The sequence below is a fragment of the Pollicipes pollicipes genome, unplaced genomic scaffold, assembly GCF_011947565.3.
Source record: "Pollicipes pollicipes isolate AB1234 unplaced genomic scaffold, Ppol_2.1 Scaffold_3447;HRSCAF=4054_pilon_pilon_pilon, whole genome shotgun sequence".
Lineage (NCBI taxonomy): Eukaryota > Metazoa > Arthropoda > Thecostraca > Pollicipedomorpha > Pollicipedidae > Pollicipes > Pollicipes pollicipes.
The window spans coordinates 37,213,155-37,237,577 of record NW_023596297.1 but is presented as its reverse complement, the minus strand read 5'-3'; the positions used below and the strand labels follow the sequence as shown (position 1 = coordinate 37,237,577).

Sequence of the window (24,423 nt, the reverse complement as noted above, 5' to 3'; positions counted from 1 at the left end):
TGTAGCAATGGTGCTGTTGGGTCAGTGGTGTTATGCTTCTGCATAGCTTGGATGTAACCTATCCATTATTAACATTTGAGGGAAGAGTGTAGATGTACCTGTTTTATGATTCCTACAACATGTACTGACATAAATGAGATGATTTATGCACAATGCTCCTTTGAAATGTGAGGTACCTATGTCTACCTATACCTAAAAGGTATTTCAGGCAAAAATACTCAAGAAATTGTGGAAACAAAGATAGCTATAAAATTCAGCATGGCACAAATTTAGCCTGCTCAAGGGGAGGCTCAGCACACCCATTTTCTAAGTTGTCCCACACAGTAAATTGATTTTTTTACCAGCTAGCTCTGAGTGAGCTTGAAACCATCAGGAATAGAATAAATCAGCTTAAAGTTACTGATAAAGCATAATCACCTGTTATGACAGAGGGACCTTAAAAGCATCAGTAAATATGCCCACAATATAGCCTGGAGGTACGAGAGCTGTGCCTAACCAAGCCATTAAGGGGACGAACTGTTCCGAAATGCCTACTTGGGCACGGTGCTTGTCAAGGCACATTTGATATTGGAAACAGGTATAGTATATTTGATGCTGATGTAAGCGAGAATAAAGACAAAACGCGGTTATGTTTATTACAGTGATTGATATGCATGCATACAATACTTCGCAATCGCGTACCTAACACCTGCCGCACTGCCCTGGAAATGCAAAATACAAATAAAAACCGCACTCCGCTCAACACCGCCGTAATCGTTAATGCTGCGCCACGTTGCGGGCGTATTTACAGCGAGCCGAACGACGAATCGATATGCTGCTGCGCTACCCCGACACGGAGAAGACTGTGCGATACTGATGTCTGACCGACATATAGACTCACATCGACTCAGGGACCATAATCGGCGCGCAGAACGCTCTGGCTGGTATTGGAATACCTTTTCCGTTTGCTTAATATCCTAGTAACGTCGCAGACACCATGCAAAAGAGGTTACAGAAACCCAGTTCGCTCGGCAATGACGTCATCATCAGCTGGCTTGTGTACGGATGAGCTACATTTTCTTGAGAGTACACGCCGCAAATATCAACAACACAGGCGGTGAGGATGGGTGGGTCTGGAACGGGCGCTGATATTACCGGTGTATGACAGTATATGAAACGACTTACGGCATGATCAGCATGATTTCTCAAAACAGCATGCTTAGAATAATATGTGGTTCAGTTTTCAAGAAGATCGTGTGATTAGGACCCATTATTTTGCTGCCTGAAAAGAAAGTGGTTGTGTACTTGGGGAGTACCACGGTGCCCTAGGTGCTATGCATGAGGTGCTTTTATACGACCTTGGTGCCAGGTGCGTTTTGCCAGGCTTTTGGCAAGCTCTGGCTGATGGTCTGAGTGAGCACACCTGTGTTCTAAATTGAGTGGAGTACCCTTGGCCCAGAGAGATTGTAACCAGCATGCAGCCAACTAGCATTATAACGTGCTCGACCAGTGTGGAATCAGTAGTAACCAGACTTGGCGCATCATCCCACTCTAACTCAGCTTGTTTTCTGGTCTTGATCTAGTAAAATACCTAACTTAACATGAACTTATCATGCATTGGTCATCTTCCTTGGGCAGAAAGTATTGTGAATGATGAGAAAATGGGGCTATTTCTTCATTTCTTACTTTGGGCTATTATATATAAATATACATATATATATATATATATGTATATATAATATATGTTATATATATATATAACATATATAATATATATACATATATTAACATGCATAATGTATAACATATATCATATATATACATATATTATATATATACATATATATATATATATATATATATATATATATATATATAATGTGTGTGTGTGTGTGTGTGTGTGTGTGTGTGTGTGTGTGTGTGTGTGTGTGTGTGTGTGCGGGTGCACATGCTTGCATGCGTGCGGGGGGCATGCGGGTGTGCGTTCAGAAATAATGATTGTGCACCTCTCAATTAATTTATCTTGATGCATCTGTCATTAAGTTTCCATCCCAAGAGAAGTTAAAAGATACTCCCCTTTGCATAAAGTGAGTACAAGTGTGTGCTATTTTTATTATGTGGATTTTTTGTATCTTGCAAAATAAGTTATTGAGCACAATGAGAGTAAGGCATAGAGGTAATGAAATTGTTCATTGATCTATTCTTGTTTCAGAATACAGTTCCAGCACAGAATTATTGTCATCCAACTCCATTGTGCTGACTGATTAAATGGCACATGCTGATTTCGCCAATTGTAATGGTGGCACAGAGGGGAATACTGTTGTACCCACAGCACCCCCTCAGGAGGGTGATCATAATTATGATCCCCCACCAACATATGCAGAGGCAACAGGGACCATTGGTAAGTCAACATTCAGCTGTGGTCTGGTTTTTAGAAACTGCTTTTCATCAAAATGAATACTTTTAGTTGGTGTACAAGGGACTTGGAAAATTCATTCCCAGTGACACATTCAAACTGCTAATTGCAAACATTGTATTTGCTTAGCACCCATGGGCTCAAAGAAGATATTTGTTATGCAGTCAGTCAGCTACATTTTGTAGTAACATTCCCTTGGCACATGGTGGCCAGTAGGTAGAACAAGCACTTACATTCCAGCTGCTGATTGTGGTAGCATAGTGTGCATCACCATTTGAAGGTGGCATTATCAAGCATGGGAACGCCTGTCTGGGGGAAATGGATGTTAGAGTTTTCCAGCTGTGGCGCCCTCGTAATACCTGTCTACGCAATAGGTGGCGGTGGACCGGTTCCTGGCCGGTTGGAGGCTGGTCTGGCGCCGGCGACCATGCCGGCCTTGCCGACCGGCCCAGGCTTTAACGACTCCCCGGATCCAGTGCGGGCCGCTGCCGCGACCTGGGCTGTGACCCGCACTGGCGGCGATGGTCAGTCTCCCGCCTGCCTGGATTGGCGGCCGTGCTGTGACAGCTGGGTCGGCCAACTGCGCTACCGTCGAGCCGGTGGCCTGGGAACTTGTCCACTGGTCCATGGCTCACGGAAATTTTGATCACAATTGTGATGATGGGCAAATCCATGATTTTTTTGCACCATTGTTATGATGAAGCTCATGAAATTGTGAGATTGCATAGTATGTCATTATGTAACATGGAACAGCATGACACAATTTAAAGTGACATCACTTGTTGAGATGTTTTGAGTGTTATGTGATGCGATGTTGTTCTGATAATGGTGCGTTGCCAGGTCATGAAAAGGAATTGTCTTGTCCAAAGGTGGAGGGCTCTGGTCTATGCAGGTCTGCTATGACGATTAAAGTGATAAACGTCTGTTTCTGTGTTGTGAAATCAGTCAGACCTTGCTGCAAATGTGCTCTACACTCGCTAATTGTCCTCAGGTGACGCACCACCCAGCTACCAGTCTTTGTTTGGACAGATCAAGGAGGCTCGCGAGAAGTCCACGAGCATCTGTGACTTCTTTGCCACTGTCTTTCTTATGCCACTTGGGTTTTTAGTAGCACTTGGTAAGTAACGTTTTTATTGTGCCAACCTGTGTTTTATTTCTCGGCCAAGTTTGAGTTCGTTGTATATGTTTTATTCTCCGCTGCTCCCTCAAGACTTGTTTCACCTTCTGTTGAGATTTGGCTCTGTAGCACTCCCTAGCTCTGTTCATGGAAACGAAATCGAAATACATGTTTATATTTGGTATTTGGCCCCTGTGATGAGCTACAGGCGAGCGATAACAGCTCCCCTTCTTTGACCTGTGTAATGTGTTTCATCAGGCCGGACGAACGATTCGGCCTGTCGTGCCTCCACATCAATGGAGAGACGCCGACCACAGTGCGCTGCCACCTCGCTGACTCTCCTGACCCGATCACTGACCGAAGTCTGCTGCGGCACTGCATCCGCTCCGGCCTCGGGGCCTGTTGTTTGGACCGTCCTCGGGACCTGTTGTTCCGGCCGGCCTCGGGGCCTGCTGGTTGGACCGGCTTCGGGGTCTGTCGTCCGGACCGGCCTCGAGGCTTGTCGTTCCGGCCGGCCTCGGGGCCTGTTGTTCCGGCCGGCCTCGGGACCTGCTGGTTGGACCGGTCTCGGGGCCTGTTGTCTGGACCGGCCTCGGAGCCTGTTGTCCGGGCCGGCCTGGGGGTCTGTCGTCTGGACCGGTCTCGGGGTCTGTCGTCGACCGGTCTCGGGGCCTGCCGTCTGGACTGGTCTCGGGGTCTGTCGTTTGAACCGGCCTCGGAGCCTGTGGTCTGGACCGGCCACGGGGCTTGTCGTCTGGACCGGTCTCAGGGTCTGTCGTTTGAACCGGCCTCGGAGCCTGTGGTCTGGGCCGGCCTCGGGGCCTGTCGTCCGGGCCGGTCTTGGGACCTGACGCCCCCCTTCTCGGCCACCAGTGATCTTCGTCTTATGCGTGGGCGTGGTGTTCGGCATGCCCGTCACGCTGCTGGCCGTCGGCTCGTACTACATGGATGACTGCCCGCTCGAGCCGGGCATCCCCGTGTGGATGGTGGTCGGTGGTGAGTTGGTCGAGAGGCCACGTCAGCGGACCGCCGTCGGCGACGGCGTCGACCGGCCAGGTCGTCGTTACAGTAGCGGCCTCGGCGTCAGCTGTCTGGCCGCAGTGGGTGTGCAGTGCCATGCCTAACCGGGCGATCGGCCGTGGCCATTGGCGCGCCTCTGGTTTCGCGGCGAAGCTGTTATGAGCCGCGGCGCGGTGTGGCGTCTGATCGGGTATAGCACGGCCGGCGGACGCTGACGCCCGCCGTCCGTCCGGCAGGCGCGCTGATGCTCCTGCACATCCTCAGCTCGCAGCGCAAGGACACCACCTGCGTGGACGTGATGGCAGTGGTGGCGTATCTGATCTGGTTCATTGCAGGTGAGACGCTGCCGATTAGTGGGCAGTTAATACATGCGTCCGTGAGCTAACAAGGGGCCTCGCGCTCGATGCCTGTTGGCCGTGACTAGACGCTTGTAACGCAGCCAGGTTCTCTGCAGAGCTGCTAGGTCGCTTGTCCTAGGCGTTGGCGATATGATTGCTGTGGCTTGGGTGTTGAGAGGCTCGTTGATGCTGAGGAGACTGGCTTAGCTGCCTTTATTTCCCAAGATAGCTGCATACGCCAAGCCGCAGATTGGTACTTAAACATATATTTGTAAGCGTGAAAAGATGTGCAAGTTTTCATTTGCGCCGCATGATTACTCAGGAGCCGTATATGAGCAGCACGGCTTTGAAGTCCTTTCGTCTTGTCTCATGATTTACCGTTTGCCGTCCAAAATAATTCTTTGCGGACAAATATAGAGCTCGATATGTACCAATTTGTGTCCGTTTTGTGGAGCTTTGCGATGTGTGTAACCGCTAGTGTTACAACAAAATTTTACAGTCTCTGCTACTTGGCAAGGAGTTCTTCACGTTCACGTTTCTTCATATGTTTCAACGGCAGGTACATCTCTATGTTATGGGATCTGTTCCCGCCTTTTTCCTGCCAAGTTAAGTTCTGAGGTACTGAGACCTCGTCGTCGGGAACACCCATTGGATATGTCAACGCGGCTCCTGGCTTGCAACGTAGCCCGTGAGATGGTGACGGTAAATTAGGGACACGATTTGAGACGGTAACCGCAGTGATGTAATCCCAGTGCGCCGGTGGCCCGGCTGCGGTTGGCTTGAGCCGCGGTGGTGGTCTGCTGCCGGCAGGAGCCACACTGGTGTACCGCAACGCGTGGCCGAATTACTCCCGGGCCAACAGTTATGACATGCTCTACTGCGGCTACACGGTCTACATGACGGCCTTTGTGTCGGTCTCCATCATCAGCGTGCTGGCAGTGTTGATCTGCTGCGTCGCCAGCATATGAGGCCGCTGCCACCAGGCCGCGACTGCATACAATGGTGTGGCGTCTCTGACGGCTCAGCCGGCGCCGCTGCCACCAGGCCGCGACTGCAGACAAAGGTGTGACGTCTTTGACGGCTCGGCCGGCGCCGCTGACACCAGGCCCCGACTGCAGGCAATGGTGTGGCGTCTCTGCCCGCTGCCACCAGGCCTCGACTGCATACAATGGTGTGGCGTCTCTGACGGCTCGGTCGGCGCCGCTGCCACCAGGCCCTGACTACATACAATGGTATTGCGTCTCTAGCGGCCCGGCCGGCGCCGCTACCACCAGACCCCGACTGCATGCAATGGTGTAGCGTCTCCGGCGGCCCGGTCGGCGCCGCTGCCACCAGGCCCCGACTGCAGACAATGGTGTGGCGTCTCCGGCGTCTCGGCCGGCGCGTTTGGAAGCAACAGGTGTATTGTTTGCGTGCTGGCGATAGGCTGCTTTGCATCCCCGCCCGACCTAATTTGTTTAGTGTTTTGCTTCTGACGTGTTTAAAGGAAGGTTTGTATTGCAGCAAGGCGTCCCCGTCATCAAGAAGTAGAACCAAGTTTAGGCGGTGGGCCTAGGGCCTAGTTTAGGTTAAGGCGATGGGCCTACTCCCGTCGCACCTCTAACCTCCTCAACTTCCTCTTACCTCCTCTAATCTCTTTTAACCTGCTCTAACCTGCTGTAACCTCCTCCAACCGACTCTAACCTTCTCCAACCTTCTCTAACCGCCATTTAACCTCTCCTACACACCTAACCTGCATATCAGCATATCTAACCTTCTCTACCCGCTGTAACATCATCTAACCTCTCTAACCTCTGTAATTTCTTCTAACCTCCTCTCACCTCTTTCAACCTCCTCCAAACTAATTTGGTCTACCCCGTGGCTTCTCTAACCTCTTCTAAGCTCCCCAAAGCTCGCCCCGAACTTCCTCCAGCCTCCTCCGAAATAGCAGGTGGTTTTTCAGAGGGGTTTGGAGAAGGCTTCGATAGACATTAGTGGCGCAGTTCATTCAGATGTTTTTTTTTTGTTCCTTTTGTTGGCACTTAACGGTAACAAAGGACTTGAGTGTAGTTTACTGCGGATAGATTATATTCTTAGTCATTTTATAGTTCCGTGTTCATATAATCACTACTATTATAGATATTTACCATTTTGAATGTATTTTGTTCAGTGAACTCAATGTCCCATGTTATTCAGTGCGCAGTGCGTCAGTGCGCTAAAACTGTTGAGCTAAGTTGAGCGCAGACAGCTGATGGCTCCTCCGAAGTCGTTCCCGTGGCATCCGATTTCAGCGCTCCTCCAACCTCCAAACTCATCTCATCTTGTTTTGAAGGAGCGACGTGACGGACCCCACGGTTTACCGTCGTATGCCTGAGCACAGACTCGGGCACAGGCGGCTGCTTTTTCGAGGATTTTGTCCCCTGTGCCGTACAAAGGCAAAAAGCGCGAGTGCATTTTAACATTTCTTCAGGGGAGAGCTTTTTCGATTTTTTGCTATATTAGGGCGGTTGGTGGTAAATACTTGAATTGCATACCATTAAATTTATCGCATTAAGATCAGTCGTGCTATATGCTGTTTCACTCACCTGAACACATGGACGTTACAGAATTGGGGAAAGGTTTTTTATATTTTGATCTTTGTAACAACAAACGTGACCTCCGCTAAGTAAGACAAGCGCAAATACAACGGGATGGATGCTTTTAGGAAAAGCAGGTTCACCAGCGTATGCGATGAAAAAACAAGTGCAGGCGTGCGCTTTATTTTAATGGTAATGGATGTATTTCAGGGTAGGTGAGGGCAATCGCCAATACACATAAAACTCATAATTCGAGGCAGCAACTTAAACTTACGCTGATTCTCGTAGATTGGCTAGGCTTTGTTGACCTATGGCAACAGGCTTAAGCATAGGGAGAGCAGACTCAGGGGATTTGACACGACTTCAAGGTGGGCGGTGTTTGCACCTCCTTTTGGAGCATCGTGGACTGCATCCTCCCCACCTACCTTGAAGAGATGCGAGAAGTGGGAGACTGGCTGGGCGGCACCGAGCTCTCCGGCAGGATCAGAAGGCGCTAGAGAAGCGGGAGGCTGTGGCTGGACGGCAGCAAAGTCTCCGGCAGGTCCAGACGGTGCCTGGGAAGCCGGAGGCTGCGGCTGGATGGCAGCAAAGTCTCCGGTAGTGCCAGATGGCGGCGAGAAAATGGAATGCTGTGGATGGGCGGCAGCGAGCTCTCCGGCAGGTCCAGACAACGCCAGGAAAGGGGAAGGCTGTGGCTGGACGGCAGCGAGCGATGGCGGCGTAGAGGCGGAAGGCTGTAGCTAGACGGGAGCGAGCTCCTCGGTAGTGCCAGATGGCGTAGAAGCAGGAGGCTGTGGCTGGACAGCGTCAAGAAAAAAGCGAAGTCCGGGCATGCACATGTTATTAAATGATTCGGCGAATGGTAAGAAAAACTTGCGTTTTTTGCATAGCTCACAGCGCTTGCACTCCTTTGACGTGGGGGATTGGATTTGTTCTACACTTGCGCTTTTTTAAAAGGAAAGTCCAAAATTTTGGGTGATTGGGGCTGATAACGACAGTCATATTTTGAGAGACGGTGGGGATCGGTACTGCGAATCGACGGTGGCGAAAGCGCCAAGGTGGCAAAAATTGCACTTGCGCTTTATTTCCTTTGCACGGCAGCCTTGTGTTTAACATGCTTGAGTTGTTTGGATCTGGTTATGAAATCCACATTGAGGTACATGTTTTTGTATAGTTGCTCTTTGAATCAAGACACCAATAGTGTATGATACCTGTTCGCCACGTTTGCGACCATATGTGGATTGTGTAAACGTATTTTCTTTACGACGTGAATGTCGCAAAACCGAAATGCCTCAGGAACGCTCGGTATGCCTGTCGCTACGGCTTGTTACGCCAGTGTGATATTTGTGGCGCTGTCTCGACATTTTCGTCGTACCTCGTCTGCTGCCAATGTTGTTGCTTGTGGCTGCTCCGACGTTGGAAGATGCTGCGGCTGGTCGCACCGGCGTTTGGTGTGGCGCGGTCGTGAGGTAGCCCCGGTTGCGGGACGGCGCCCGCCTCTACGGGTGCTTCTGCCAGCGATCTGTAATGGCCGCCGAGCGTCGCCGCTGGGTCGTGGCTTTGAGACTGACGACCGGTCTGACGACTGCGTACATTCGCCTCACCCGTCCCGGTGCGAACACAAAATGGCCGCGTCCATGTTGAATCTCGCCATGTCTGACCATCAGCCTGGAATTATCTGTTGAGACCACGGACTATCGGTATACCGCAACAACCGATCCAGACAGGTCGGCTAGCGTCCACAGCACGTCTTTGATTGCATCTCGAGTGAACCAATGGGTCGGACATTGTAGCCAGTTACCGGTAACTGGACACGGCAGTTGGATTCTGATGGGCCTATGAACTGTCAAATACGTGTTTGGTGATTCAGTGTGCGGGTGTGCTATGCTGCCTATTGCCTCAGTTTGTTTGGCTGTGCATATTGTGAAGTTTTGCGGTCCAGAAACGTGTCATGGAGTTGTTTATTTAGCTGCCATGAACCTCACGCGCCTGCCTGCTATAAAGCCATCGTGACGAGGCGGCCGCACGAGGACGGACGCTATGACGAGGCAGCCGTCCAGAGGCGGGCACCGTGACGGCATCCACCCGGAGACTGTCATCATGACGAGGCAGCCATACGGAGACGGACATCGGAAGTCGTGACGAGGCACCCATCCGGAGACGGACACCGTGACGATGCAGCCATACGGAGACGGACATCGGAAGTCGTGACGAGGCACCCATCCGGAGACGGACACCGTGACGATGCAGCCATACGGAGACGGACACCGTGACGAGGCAGCCTTCCGGAGACGGACACCGTGACGATGCAGCCTTCCGGAGGCGGACACCGTGACGAGGCAGCCATACGGAGACGGACACTGTGACGAGGCAGCCATACGGAGACGGACACTGTGACGAGACAGCCATCCGGAGACGGACGCCGTGAGGCGTCGCCATGCTTTCGCTACGACGCCGCGCTTGTGTGGCGGTCAGAACGCTGTGTTGTGCGAAATATATCAGCCTGTCTGCCACTGTGCCCTGGGGTTGCTGCGTGTCACGTCGGCGCACTTATATTCGCATGGAGTGCCCGTCTGGTAACGACTTTTGTGGGCGGGAGTCGTGTTGAGTTTTGAGGTTCTCCCAACCAATAACCAGTCAAGTCAACAGTATGTAACCGGGGGCATGTCACGCGTACAAAACGGAGACTCACATGCTCAGACGTAATGACAGGCTGTCATTATGTTTGTCGTTTTGTTTGTTGCCTGTCTTTGACATTGTCTCTCACTTCAGACCACCTTGGTGGTTAGAATCGATCTAGCCTCTACCTTACAACTTGCTTTTTGAATGGCGATGCAATGGCCTGAATGTCTGCAGTGTTTTGTTTTCCGCTTTGTCGGTAACTGACAACAGTTGAACTGTAACGTCACATGGCTGAAATACATGTACCCACTGATGTGTTTTGAGAAGTTGGTCGCGCGTACGGGTTTGTTCCAGCGCTCATCCGCGTTTTTTTTTGCGTGAGCAGGTGGCAGGGTTGTTCTAAGCAGCACCACTCCGTCTTACTGGAGGGTGGATTGGCCTTATCCGCACTGAAACAAGTCCTGCGCAGTTCTTAGCGGTCGTGATGGACGCGATTAACGGAAGCGTGACAGTAGCATCGCAAGCCTGCGCGTTTGCATGTCACAAAGCCGGAATATAAACGTAATAGCAACGTAATAGCAACGAATCGCGCTGGTCAAACAAACCACGAGAGCTGGAGGTCGGTAGTATGAGGATCTCACGGCTGTGAACCCTTCCCCTTTCTCCCTGGCCATCGGCCGTCGGGCGCGCTTCCTGTAGGCCGCCTACAAGAGCCACCGGATGCCGACCATAGCGTATTCGTAGCCGAAGAAAGTGGCGGCGTTGACGACGAAGCCACGCACGCTCATGGCGGTGAAGCCGCGCAGCAGCGCCGCCGGGCCGTCGCGCAGCACGGTGATTTGCGCGCAGTGGAGCACACCACGGAATTGTGGCCGGTCGGGGCAGTCTGCCTGGATGCGGCTTTTGAGCACATCCAGCGGCAGGATCAGCGTCCAGGAGAGCAGGCCTGCCGCGCCGCCGGCCAGCAGCACACTGGGCGCCGGCGGTAGGCGGCGCTCACGCGCCCAGCGCGACAGCGCCTCGTACAGCACGAAGTAGGCGCCACTGGCCGGCACGTCGCGCAGTAGCTGGACGTGGAGGCCGCGGTAGCAGCCGGCCGGGCCGCGGCGCCGGTACAGCTCGGCCAGGCAGCCGAGTGGACCGCCAGCCGGGGTCTGGTAGTGGCGCGCCCAAGCGCCGCCGGCGCCGGTGCGCGTCTGCAGCTGGATCTTTACCACCTCCACCGGCACTGCCACCGCCAGCTGCACCACTCCGCCCACGCTTCCCGCGGCCCAAACGTGCAACAGTGGCGCTGACGCCGACGCCGCGCCGTCGCCCAGCCATCGCAGACAGTTATAGTAGACGCCGAAGAAGACGGCATTGACGGCGCCAGCCGATGCCATTGGAAAAGCGAGGCCCTTGAACAGGCCGCGCGCGCCCTCGTGACGCAGCGTGATGCGCAGACACTGCAGCGGCGACACGAGCAGCGCCTGCTGGCGCACTTTGACCGTGTCGAGCGGGTGGCCGCACAGAATACCCAGAGAGCCACCCGCCCAGCCGGCCAGGAAGTCGCGCCAGGCCTCGGTCAAGTTCATGTCGGTGCCGACCGTCCGCCCTCCGGGGCACGCCGCCACGCACAGCGCTACACTGCCGGTGCCTCGCCGCCGCCACGCCGCGCTCACCCTGCACAAGCGTGCTCAGTACGCCGTCGGCCCGAGGGCACCGGAGCGGCTGGCTCCGCGTCACGCCTCGCGTTGTCGGCCTGCACTGACCACGCGCCCCTCGCTGATGCCGAGTGGCGGCCCGCCGTACGTTTGTTTACACGTCATCCGTTCCCCCGCCGTCACAAGGTTATGGCTGGACAACGTTATGTTACCCAGTACCTGATCACATGGAACAATATCATGCAATATACAATACGAATAGCACGATGAATGACGTACGATACAAATGCCTGTATATTATCGTAAGCATCTCAAACTTAGTGTAAGGTCACCAGGCGGACGCATCATTATCACTAGCGTAGCTAAGTTGCTACCCCGGAGCCTGGCTGAATCGCTGAGTTATCAACTCGGTAAATCGGGTCATAGGGTACCGTCTAGCCAATGGCCATCCTCGCCGCTTAGGGGCCAAGCTTCACTTTGGAGAAACGTTTTTGGGCTAAAGGTCCTATGTGGATGCATTAGGTGATCCCCTTCATGGCTTGGACGCCTTATGGACGTTGGACGCCTTATGAAGTTGGGGACGGGGGAAAAATCGGGGAAAGTGGATAAGCCGACCCGCTTTCCGCTCAATGTTGGAGAACCAGAGCTTTATTCCCTCCCACGCTAACGGCACCCTTACAGCAAGCTAACGAAGCCAACGACACCCCTAATAACAAGCTAACGAAGTTAACGACGCTCCTGACGCGGTCACGTACGACACGGGATGGCATAGCGTGTACCCCATGAAGCAGTGTGTTGCCAAGATGTCTGGTTAGAGCAGCAGTCAGCGAGCAGTGGATTGTGAAGCCGCGATCATCCACTTGATCTGCTTAAATAATAAAACTCAAGTATTTACTTGAATTAATAGTCTGAGCCAGTCATCATGTAAATTATTTTGTAGTCTACGTGAGTCAGTTTTGCCTGTTGGTTTCAGCCTGTTCAGCCTGTTGTGTGCTTTTGTGACGTGCTGTCCTGAGAAACTGCTAGCACGCATGCACGCTCGATAAGGGAGCTGCAATGCGTAATCAAATACCTGTGCAATTTAGCTGTGACGTCCGGGGCCTGGGGTACACGTGCTCGAGGACTGGGGCCGCGTGCGGGCAATATGGCATAGCAGCGGCACGGTGGAGACGTCACCGCAGTCATCCGAAGTTCGCTGAACAATCGCTTCAACGTGCAGCTCCCGGAACTGTCACAGGCCATCCGATGGCCAACATCGTTTTTGCGCACGTGGGCAAGGGTGGCGGACGCCATCCACCAATATGTGTCGGACTGGCAGCGAGTCACGTGACTCGATCCTGGTGAGATGAAATGCCGACGGACATTTGACACAGACAGACAGACGCAGTCCAGCGGCGCGCGATTCGGTCGGCGTCGGCACAGCCATCTCTCAGGGGCAGACCTGGTAACAGTCAGGGTAGGGGTCCAGCTGATTTTCGCTAATATTTATATAAGACGGGAGGCGGCGCTGGTCGGCCTGGGCCGGTACCGGACAAGGCCGCCTGACCGAGCATTTGGACGACCAGCGCTCGCCAGGCGGTGGGTGCCGGCCGTTTCTGTTCACCCACAACATAATGCAAAGGGTACTGACCTATCGGTCTCATGCCATCTCCCAGGAGGAGGTATGTGCTGTTATATTTCACGTAGAATGGTGAGTGCTCCGGAAGTGTCCTGGACGTGCCCTGACCGGCCCCAGCACCAGCTGCGTGGCCCCGGCCCTACTGACCAGCCCCGGCCCCAGCTGACCGGCCCCGACCCCTGCTGACCAGCCCTGGTCCTAGCTGACCGGTCCCACCCGCATCTGACCAGCCCTGGTCCTAGCTGACCGGTCCCACTCGCATCTGACCAGCCCTGGTCCTAGCGGACCGGCCCCAGCCGCATCTGACCAGCCCTGGTCCTAGCTGACCGGCCCCTGCCGCATCTGACCAGCCCTGGTCCATGCTGACCGGCCCCGGCCCATGCTGACCAACCCTGGCGTAAGCTGACCAACCCTGGCCTAAGCTGCCCGGCCGGTTCAAAGGCTGTCCCAAATGGTCGCGTTCACTGTCCCCCCGGCATACGACCATCCCGTGCCCTGACGTTGGGCCGGCCGGGAACTGCCGGCGCTGGGAACGGATCAGAGCTCCGTTCGGACTTCTTACGTTGACTTGCATGGCTCGCTCCTCTGATTCGTGAAACGGGGCCTCTGAAGCGGGACATCGGGAGGATGGGCCATGCTGCGTAAACGGTGTTGAAAAAGGTTTCGCTTCGCTGGCCGCAAAAGAACTTCAGGACGCTGTATTCCAAGCCACCAACAAATACCACCGGCAGGTACACATATCAAGCACGGCTACTTCAACAGGTCACTGCGCCCCCTCCCCTCCCCGCTTTGCGTCACTGGATTTTACAGCCTCAGTCGCCGCAGTAGGTGGTTTTCATCTGTTTAGACGCTGCCGACAGCTTCTTCTTCAGAATTTCCGCTCCTTTGCACGCAGGCTTTAGTTTTTTGCTGTGTGGAAGCATCACTTCTAAAACCTTCTCCACCACCGCCGGCACCTCGGTCTCCAGCATTCTGGCGGAGACGGTGTTAAGTCAAGCATGACTGGTAATCACTTTTCCCATTCAAGACAAGGACAAAAATCACTACAAGACGTGACAGCACGCAAATGTAAAAACAGCAGTAGCATGGGAAAAATGACTAGCAGGAGTATTCAGACAAATAAAGCAGCTTGGTGAACCTGAAGCATGAGTATCAATGGGGTCTAGTGGATACGTCAAACAGGATGTAAGCACGATCCTGCTAGTAGTGCTACACATACGTACATCACCAGAAGAAATGCCGTTCGGTTGGAGGCCAGCCATGAGATCAGCGCGTCAGCTGATAATTCCTGAAGGATCAGCGTGGAAAACAGCACTGAAACCGGGCGAGGGCATCGTGAGCACAAACCAAACCGGACATGCTCAGCTGCACAAATCTTTGTTTCGCCGTGCATCGAGGCAGGAGGTGAATGACGCGGTAACGTCGTGCACTACCCACCGAGCTGCTCCCGCCCCACAGCGGCAGGACGGCTGCCGCAAACACAGCAAATATCCGGCGCACAGCTCCGCCGCCTGGTACAGCGCCGCTCGGCGATAGCCGAGGGCGGGGGCGCGGCCAGCCGAGCCGGGCGCACCGCCCACCGACTTCGCCTCATCACCCGTCCGATCGCACAACGGCGCGCCGCGTGACCGACCCCACCCGACCGCGACAGAGATGCACGCGAGCGGGACGGGACGGGACGGGACGGGACGGGACGGGACGGGACGGGACGGGACGGGACGGGACGGGACGGGACGGGACGGGACGGGACGGGACGGGACGGGACGGGACGGGACGGGACGGGACGGGACGGGACGGGGGCCGACGCTCACCGGACGCATTGGCGACACTGCGTTGCCGGTCCGCCTGGATCAGCTTCTTGAGCTGCATGTACGCGGCGGAGTTGTTGACCAGGTGGCCGTCGGCGGTGGAGGTGACCGGCTCAGCCAGCCGGCGGGCCAGCTGCATCAGTGGCAGCTTCAGTGAGTCGGCTGCGGAGAGTGCACCAACTGTCAGAGCTGGGATTGACACCAAGGGACTGGGACTGAGCTCACGGGACTGGGACTGGTGTGAGGGGACTGGGGCTGAGACGACACCACAAGAATGGGGCTGACGCCAAGATGCTGTCACTGGCGTAAGGCGGCCGGAACTGACACCAGGGGACTCGGAATGACACCAGGAAATCCAGGCTGATGTCATGAGACTGGGGCCCACATCAAGACCTGGGACCCACGCCACTTGAGCTGATGCCAGGTGCTGAGATTGGCGTAGAACTGTGGGAACTGTTCGGCGGTGGGGACGATGCCGCGACAATTCACGTCACCGCACTGGGTACATGGGGCACAGGGGTACAGGCTAAAGGCTACAACAGCTGACTTATGGCCTGGCCGTGATTCGAACCACAGCAAAAGAAGCAGGCAGTACGGCGTGACGGTACTTCGCGTCCCGCCAAAGAATGCGGGCTGGCCAAGCCTGCCGGGTATGGCGGGCGCCCACCGCCCGCTGGCCTCGTCACCTGTGCACTTGGTGAGGATGTGTGTCATCAGGATGCACATGTTGCTGTCGGCCATCCACTCTAGACAGTGGATGCTGGCCGTCTTCAGGAGCGGTTCGCTGACGCCCTCCAGCAGCTCCCGACGCCGCACCTCCGGATCCTTCTTACTGGAAAACCCGACAAGGGACGTTCAACTACGGGCACACACACCCAGCAGCAGTGTCTTGCTCATCACTTGCTGGGGACTGCATACCAGACAAACCTGACATACCTCGCACAATTCCAGCTCCAACACCGTATAGTGGTTCGGTCACATGTGACAGTGTCATGAAGTGCCTTGAGCGCATGCGCCCCCTACCCCCCCCCCCCCCCCCCCACACACACACCGACAATGTACACGAAGGACGCATCGCACTGTCACGGCAATTGGTCAATGCCTCTCGGTGACGGCGCGGACGCGGGCCAGAGCGCCAGCGCCGCGGGCCGGCCACCGCCGCTCACCTGGTACTGTTCTGGTCGCCCTCGGCTAGCGTGGCGATCAGCTGTGGGTGGAAGTAGACCGTGCTGCGTGGCGATAACAGGTAGTGCACCACCTTGCGGCCGTGCTCGCTGGCCACGATGTCCACTATGTTTGTCATCATCTCGTCCAGCAGTGCCTGCACGGCAGGACGCGCATCAGCGTCAGCAGCCGCGGAGCTACCAGACTAGTGTGATCCGCCAGCTGTCACCCCACTTCGCAGACGGCCTATAGCTGTATGGGTCGTTAGAAGTGGGCAGCCCGCGCAGCCCCAGCCCAGCCACCAGCACCGGGAATAATCCTGCAACTCATCCGTCGCAGAACTACCCCAACATCACACAGGCAGTCCACCGACCGACACGCAGGCGGTGTGACGAGTGTACACAGCTGACACCGCCGCCGGCAGCGCCCAGCCGTGTGGCGGAGGTCAGTCACAGTCCGCCACGGCCAGGTAGCCGAGGTCAGTGACGTCCCGCTACGTCTCGTCCATCCGGTTGGTCGCGGATCAGGGCAGCGCCGCTCAGGTCAGGCGCGGGTCAGGTCAGACGCCCGTCAGAACGTACCTTGCGGACCAGCCGGGTGTCGTCCACCACGTCAAATAGCGCTAGCATAACCAGGAAGCCGTGCTCATCCGTACACGCCTTCTGTGCGTACGTCTTTAGCGACTTGACGATGGCCTTGCGGTCCTGCCAGCACGACAGGCACGCTGAAGGCCGGCCGGGGCGGCGGGGCTCTGAGCCGCCGACCCTGACCTGGGGCGGATCAGAAGCCGCGGGACCGGAGCGTGACCGGGTGAGCCCGGCGCCTGCGGCGGAGCCGTCACAGACGAACCGCCCGCTTCTGGAGCGACCAGGCGCCTTCCCAAACACGGCATGTGAGAGACACGCTTCGGCATTGGAGGTCCAGCGTCGAAATCATGGGAATGCAAACACTACTAGATTCGTCACGCGGCTCCGGCGCTCGCTGTGCGCTCAACGGCCGCGCTACACGTCCCACATCACATCGGGCTGCTCACCTTGGCGGTGCCCCACCAGAGACACATGAGGCCGACGCGAGCACCGTCCTTAGTGTGTAGCATGGTGACGACTGCCTCGCGCAGTGACTCGACCACGTCGGCGCGGTCGGCCTCGGCACAGAGGCTGAGGTACTCGCGCAGCAGCCGGTGCGCCAGCGTGCCGGTCAGCAGCTGCCTGGCGACGTCCACACCGGGGAGGTCAGGCGTCGGCCACCGACCGGTGTACACCGAACTCACACCACGCCAGTCACCGACCGGTGTACACCGAACTCACACCACGCCAGTCACCGACCGGTGTACACCGAACTCACACCACGCCAGTCACCGACCGGTGTACACCGAACTCACACCACGCCAGTCACCGACCGGTGTACACCGAACTCACACCACGCCAGTCACCGACCGGTGTACACCGAACTCACACCACGCCAGTCACCGACCGGTGTACACCGAATTCACACCACGCCAGTCACCGACCGGTGTACACCGAACTCACACCACGCCAGTCACCGACCGGTGTACACCGAACTCACACCACGCCAGTCACCGACCGGTGTACACCGAACTCACACCACGCCAGTCACCGACCGGTGTACACCGAACTCACACCACGCCGGCCACCGATCGGTGTACACCGAACTCACACCACGCCGGCCACCGACCGGTGTACACCGAACTCACACCACGCCGGCCACCGATCGGTGTACACTGGACTCACGCCATACCAGCCACAGATCGGTGTACACTGGACTCACGCCATGCCAGCCACAGATCGGTGCACATTGAACTCACACCATGCCAGCCACAGATCGATGTACACTGAACTCACACCATGCCGGCCACCGATCGGTGTACACTGAACTCAAGCCATGCCAGCCACCGACCGGTGTACACTGAACTCACGCCATGCCGGCCAGCGATCGGTGCACACTGCACTCACACCATGCCGGACACAGGTCAGTGCACACTGAACTCACACCACGCCGGTCACAGGTCGGTGTACACTGAACTCACACCACGCCGGTCACAGGTCGGTGCACACTGAACTCACACCACGCCGATCACAGGTCGGTGCACACTGAACTCACACCATGCCGGCCACAGGTCGGCGTACACTGAACTCACACCACGCCGGTCACAGGTCGGTGCACACTGAACTCACACCATGCCGGCCACAGATCAGTGTACACTGAACTCACTCCACGCCGGTCACAGGTCGGTGCACACTGAACTCACACCATGCCGGCCAGCGATCGGTGCACACTGAACTCACACCACGCCGGTCACAGGTCGGTGTACACTGAACTCACACCATGCCGGCCAGCGATCGGTGCACACTGAACTCACACCACGCCGGTCACAGGTCGGTGCACGCTGAACTCACATCATGCCGGCCAGCGATCGGTGCACAATGAACTCACACCATGCCGGACACAGGTCAGTGTACACTGAACTCACAACATGCCGATCACAGGTCGGTGTACACTGAACTCACACCATGCCGGTCACAGGTCGGTGTACACTGAACTCACACTACGCCGGTCACAGGTCAGTGCACACTGAACTCACATCATGCTGGCCACAGGTCGTTGTACGCTGAACTCACATCACGCCGGTCACAGGTCGGTGCACACTGAACTCACACCATGCCGGCCACAGGTCGGTGTACATTGAACTCACACCATGCCGGTCACAGGTCGGTGCACACTGAACTCACGCCATGCCGGACACAGGTCGGTGCACACTGAACTCACGCCATGCCGGACACAGGTCGGTGCACACTGAACTCACGCCATGCCGGACACAGGTCGGTGCACACTGAACTCACGCCATGCCGGACACAGGTCGGTGCACACTGAACTCACGCCATGCCGGCCACAGGTCGGTGTACATTGAACTCACATCATGCCGGTCACAGGTCGGTGCACACTGAACTCACGCCATGCCGGACACAGGTCAGTGTACACTGAACTCACACCATGCCGGTCACAGGTCGGTGTACACTGAACTCACACCACGCCGGTCACAGGTCGGTGTACACTGAACTCACACCACGCCGGTCACAGGTCGGTGCACGCTGAACTCAAATCATGCCGGCCACAGGTCGGTGTACGCTGAACTCACATCACGTCGGTCACAGGTCGGTGCACACTGAACTCACGCCATGCCGGACACAGGTCGGTGCACACTGAACTCACGCCACATCGGCCACCGATCGGTGTACACTGAACTCACGGCGTGCCGGCCACCGATCGGTAAATACTGAACTAACGCCACGCCAGCCGACCAAGCTGACCGGCAGCGTCGGCTATGCACACATGTGCCGGCGGCAGTCTCCAATACACCCAACCTATCGTTACGAAACTCAGGAGGGCCAGGTTTATTATATCCATGCCGCCATGGAGGATGGATGTGATGCCAGCTGGGACCACAGCTGGCTCTGCGCGATTATCAGGTAAGTACATCACCTCTCCTCCAAGTGCCTCCCCTCCCTCTCCATCCAGCAGAACCAGCTCACTTCTCCAGCGGAACTGCAGCGCGGCTTTGTCCAGCAGAGACCCGTGTCTGCTGATGATCCCACCTTAACACTGTCGAGTCGGCTTACTTGTCCAGTAGGGCCTGCAGCTGGCTGCGCGTGTTGGTCAGGTAGATGACCCGCTTCTCCGGGTGCTCGGCGATCAGCTGAGCCATATCTCGCGGCTCGCTGCCCATAATCAGGAACTCGGTGCCGTAGAACTCCATCAGCATGCGCTGCTGCGCCTCGGGTGGCGCGCAGTCCCGAAAGTACGCCTCACCAACCTCGCTGGCAAACTGCGGCACGGAAGCCGGGGTCACGGCCGGCACCGGCACCGCTGACAGAATAGCAGCGCTCCAGAGGTGACGCGCCGGGACCCGCTCGCAGGCGCGCGCCCACCACTACACACTGGGCTGGATGCCCGAGCTGGAGCCAAAGCCACGTGGTGAACCAACGCATACAGTACGAAGAGCCTGCGGCATGACAACTATCTGCAGGAAGAAGGCTACGTGCATATGCAAGCTTGGCCATTTAGTAGGCATCTCGAACACTCTGCCTACCAGCGCCGCGTGGCAGTAAGTTTGACGTCCAATGCAAAGCGCCAGTCGTGAAATGACAAAATCTTGCCCAGTAGGACCACACACCAAAGAATGACAGCCAGATGCTGCAGAGCCGGTGACTCTTCAAGCGATGTCTAATCCATTCGTGTCCGAGAGCCATTGGGCCGGTTGGCCGCCGTCGCGTGCCACCAATGGGCACGTGCGGCGCGTCACCAGCCCACACCCACCTTGTGGCCCATGAGCGCCGGGACGCGGCCACGAAACCCTTCGCCCACCGCCTGCTTCTGCTCGGCGCTGCCGTACGAGAGAATCTTGAGCACGAAGTGGCGCGCGTACTTGTCACGACTCAGCTCGACCAGCTGCTGCCGCACCTCGTCAAACAGCACTGCGCGTGTCTCGGGTCCGCCCAGCTCGAACAGGGTCTCGCAGACGCGCGCCCGGTCATGAGCACGCACCATCTGCGGCACGCGGCCGCGCACCATGTTCACCAGCTCGGGCAGCAGCTGGCGCCGACGCTCCTCCGGACACTTGTCTACGCGTACCTGTCGGAGGGAGGCGCGGCCGTCAGCTGAGCAGACGCCCGCGCGGAGGCAGCACGGCACGACGGTGAGACAGGGCGAGTCAGAGACGGTCCGCGTTTGTACACAGAAACCGATGGTTTGAATCAGATACACTCAACAGCACTCCACTTCATATGATATATTTCCTTCAAACACTACTCATAAACTATTCAAATTACAACAGCCAGTAACACACCAACCAATACTGCCTACCTCTTCCCAAAGTTTCTTCATGTGTTTTCCGACTTCGTACATTTTGTTGTGTGCCTTTCTGCGATCCTTGATCTCAGCGGCGTCGGCCCGGACCTGCCGCCAGTTCGGTGCACCATCTTGGTGTTGAATTTTAGCTGGGCGCTGCTGTTCAGAAGAGTCTTCATTGCGTTTCCGTTTCTTTGGCCATTTTGTATCTGCTTACATAACATAAAATTTGAGCATACGGCAGGCTGTTCCTCAACCTGCTGCAGAGGGTAGTGTTGTGCAAACACCACATCTGGGGTGGCCACTCCAGATCAGTCATCATGAGATCACTCATCACCACAGCATTGCAGCACAGGACCAATAAACCACACAGAAAATGGACAGCAATTTGTATGATAGGGTGAATTTCAACTTGCAGTTAGTGTCAAACAATTTTAACAAATGTTATCTTATGGTGCTAAGGAAAAGTTGAGACAAGGCATGGATATCACATCTGGAATAACTGTTCAGACTATCACAGTGGCCTGGAGTTCTTTAAATAACAGCAAGTAGACAGCATGATGGAAAGTGAACTCTCCAGCAGTCATCAGGCATTATGAAATCCTAGGACTGGATGATGTTTGGCTTTCAGCCAAATATGCATCACAGCCAAACTCTCCCTACAATTGCTGGAATTTAAACCCAGGTATTCTGATTATAAGCTCAACAGCCAATTCAGTTTACAATGCATGCATGGTTAAAAGTCCAATGAAGTCAAACATTGAGTTATTTTAGGAACTCCATAACACCAAACAGCACCCAGTGAGCCAATTGACTGGGGTAATATGTACCTTCTACCAATCAGACAAGGATAACAGTCCAGACAAGTATTCCATCCACATCAAATCATGGTCCATATGTAATGAATTGTAGCATGTAAAATTGTAGAACTTACCAATAGCCTTAGTATTTTTTACTTTCTCAACAGTGACATTACCAGGAATTTCACTGGTTTTAGCATGGACATGACCCTTTCTTTTCTTGACCTGCTCTTGCTTCGTGCCATTATCTGCATGCACAGAGTCCTTCTTTTTCTTCATCTTCATTTGCCTTGCACTACCATTAATTGTCATTTGAATATTGTGAAATCACCTAGAATATAATGCATAATATATCAGATGTCAGGTACCTTGCAAACATTGAATGCCAGCAGAGGCCCAGTCATCCAAATAACATGAGGGGTGTAGGTGTACTTTCCTACCTAACATTAGAAAAAATCATTGTACACCATTCGTCGTGTTTAAGGCAGGACATATCCTAAATAATTGCAAAACAGGTAGATTCATGCTCTTACCTTCAATTTGTTTTATAATTACGATGGCGAGCTCCCGAGCGCCGCAAACACGCGGCAACCTCGACCCCCAGCGTGACTGCCACGCTATTGGTGCGTGATGACGACATTTCTGCTTATCAAGAACCATAAAAATATGCGGGGGCCAAGGTAACAATAATAATGCAATGAGATATATTTACTGCATATCCACGCAGTCGAGCGATATTGCACGAGAGCTGAAGATGGAGTTACACAAAGTGGAACCATTTAGGGACTTATTAAAACTGGATTTTGAGACTGAGCACCCAGATGACCTTTTGAGACTTCTCCGCGAAAACGGTCTCATAAGAAAAGTAGCAAAAATGTGCTGTGCAAGAAGGCGCATGGTGGAAGGAGAGTTTGGTACAGACAGAGTGTTTGGCAAGGCCTGGTGCTGTACCAAGTGCCCAAAAATCAAGCGTGTTGTAGACGGCAGCTTTTTCGCTGGTTCACACCTCAGACCGTTGGTCATACTAGAGATGGCCTACGTGTACGTTGTGGTCGAGGTAAATGAAAGTGCCATGAAGAAGTTAATCAGCACCACTCCCAGTAAAAAGATGGTAGTGAACTGGCTTCAGTTCTATCGAGACGTGATGTCAAAGGATCTAATGCGTGGCCCAAACATGTCAAAGTCGGGGGACAGGGAAAAACCATAATTGTTGACGAAACAGCCCTGCGGAGGTCGGATGTTCGGTATTGTAATTAGTTAAGTTCCAAGGTAAGAGTAAAGATGACCTGTTTTATGATTAATTATGATATGTTCTGCCTTAAAAACAATGATTGATGTACAATGCTCTTTTGTAACATGAGGTAGGAAAGTACACCCTGACCACAAGAGGTGCTGTTGTCTGTTGGTAACACTGACAGATATCTGTAACATGTTCACGCTGGAAAATGTTTGTTGCATAGTATCATGTCTGTATATAGTTCAAAATGCACCAATGGTCAGATTACATAATACTTGTTGACAATACAATATGCATATAATATGGGCATGGTGTAGCATCATTGTTTTAAAGCAAACATTTCCAAGACATAAATGCCACACAAATTTATTTTAAAAATTCTGACCCTGCATTTGGCACATGTAATGACATTAAGATATAGTCCCAAATATCTTCTCAAACATCCACATCTGAAAAAGCAATGTATAAGTGCTAATCTACAGGGGTGATGACCCAGCCATACTGATAAATATCACTGACAATACCAGAAGTGGCACCTTGTTTAAACCAAGTCATGAGTGTCTGTTGAGATGGCAGTCAAGCAACTGTCTCTCCTGGGGACTACTGACACTGCTTGAAAGCAGTGCTATGAGAAATGATAGCAAAATGCCACCACACAAACTGTGCAAAAGTAGCCTGATGTACATGCCAAATTTACAACAAATGCAACAGAAAATGTTCAATAGGCATTTCGATGTGAAAAATTACTGAATGATGGCTCGTTTGCATTAGAATGACTTGGCGTGGTCTACAGACCATGAAACAATACATCCTCTTTACACTTCTTGCATCAAAGTATACGCTCGGAAAAGTTTTTGATACAATGCTATCTATCATTTAGCCCCCTCTTCCAATCTTCAACACCCAAGCCGAGGGCCTAAATAACAGTACGGGAGGGGGGGGGGACGCCTACACCCTTACCCACCACCACGCACACAATACGGCACAAGCAAGACATTACGGGACGTACCGGCGCGCGACTGTCCATGCTTGCTTTCGGAGCTGTGGCGCTAAATTCGGACCATCAAGCAGCTACCACATCTCGGCGGCGACATTTTCGGTACAGTTTTATTAGGACTGCATGCAGCCTAGTGGGACCACATTTCTCTATCATTCTATGTGTTTTTCTATTCTTTGTATGCATGAAATATCATGCCATGTATAAATTAAACCAAAGGCAGCACCGGTGGCGCATGCAGAG

General features: G+C 54.3%; 3 protein-coding genes across 10 annotated transcripts; 1 reads left to right on the top strand and 2 right to left on the bottom strand.

Moving 5' to 3' along the window:
- Window positions 1-1,081: 1,081 nt before the first annotated feature.
- Window positions 1,082-10,362, top strand: LOC119091320 (uncharacterized). Of its 3 annotated transcripts, XM_037214033.1 has the most exons (7): window positions 1,082-1,096; window positions 2,192-2,380; window positions 2,770-2,919; window positions 3,387-3,512; window positions 4,386-4,508; window positions 4,769-4,867; window positions 5,681-10,362. In XM_037214033.1, exons 2-7 carry the CDS (start codon window positions 2,248-2,250, stop codon window positions 5,836-5,838), a joined length of 789 nt encoding a protein of 262 aa, XP_037069928.1. In that variant the 5' UTR covers window positions 1,082-1,096; window positions 2,192-2,247; the 3' UTR covers window positions 5,839-10,362. The 3 variants fall into 3 exon arrangements, with proteins under 3 accessions (XP_037069928.1, XP_037069926.1, XP_037069927.1); XM_037214031.1 differs by lacking the exons at window positions 4,769-4,867; window positions 5,681-10,362 and having other exon boundaries at window positions 3,771-4,503; XM_037214032.1 differs by lacking the exons at window positions 1,082-1,096; window positions 4,769-4,867; window positions 5,681-10,362 and adding an exon at window positions 1,332-1,348 and having other exon boundaries at window positions 3,771-4,503.
- Window positions 10,363-10,506: 144 nt separating this feature from the next.
- On the bottom strand, window positions 10,507-11,772 carry LOC119091321 (solute carrier family 25 member 45-like). Its single transcript, XM_037214034.1, has one exon. It carries the CDS (start codon window positions 11,619-11,621, stop codon window positions 10,752-10,754), a length of 870 nt encoding a protein of 289 aa, XP_037069929.1. The 5' UTR covers window positions 11,622-11,772; the 3' UTR covers window positions 10,507-10,751.
- A 2,203-nt stretch (window positions 11,773-13,975) lies between these two features.
- peng (Pumilio and CPL domain-containing protein penguin) lies at window positions 13,976-24,183 on the bottom strand. 6 transcript variants are annotated; one of them, XM_037215002.1, is made up of 12 exons: window positions 24,158-24,183; window positions 22,081-22,277; window positions 21,162-21,358; window positions 20,616-20,930; window positions 19,919-20,124; window positions 17,314-17,488; window positions 16,862-16,984; window positions 16,283-16,437; window positions 15,803-15,948; window positions 15,120-15,278; window positions 14,532-14,622; window positions 13,976-14,280 (listed from the first exon to the last, which is right to left on the bottom strand). In XM_037215002.1, exons 2-12 carry the CDS (start codon window positions 22,256-22,258, stop codon window positions 14,121-14,123), a joined length of 1,905 nt encoding a protein of 634 aa, XP_037070897.1. In that variant the 5' UTR covers window positions 22,259-22,277; window positions 24,158-24,183; the 3' UTR covers window positions 13,976-14,120. The 6 variants fall into 6 exon arrangements, with proteins under 6 accessions (XP_037070897.1, XP_037070893.1, XP_037070899.1 ...); XM_037214998.1 differs by having other exon boundaries at window positions 24,144-24,176; XM_037215004.1 differs by having other exon boundaries at window positions 21,162-21,355; window positions 24,144-24,176.
- Between the last annotated feature and the right edge of the window lie 240 nt (window positions 24,184-24,423).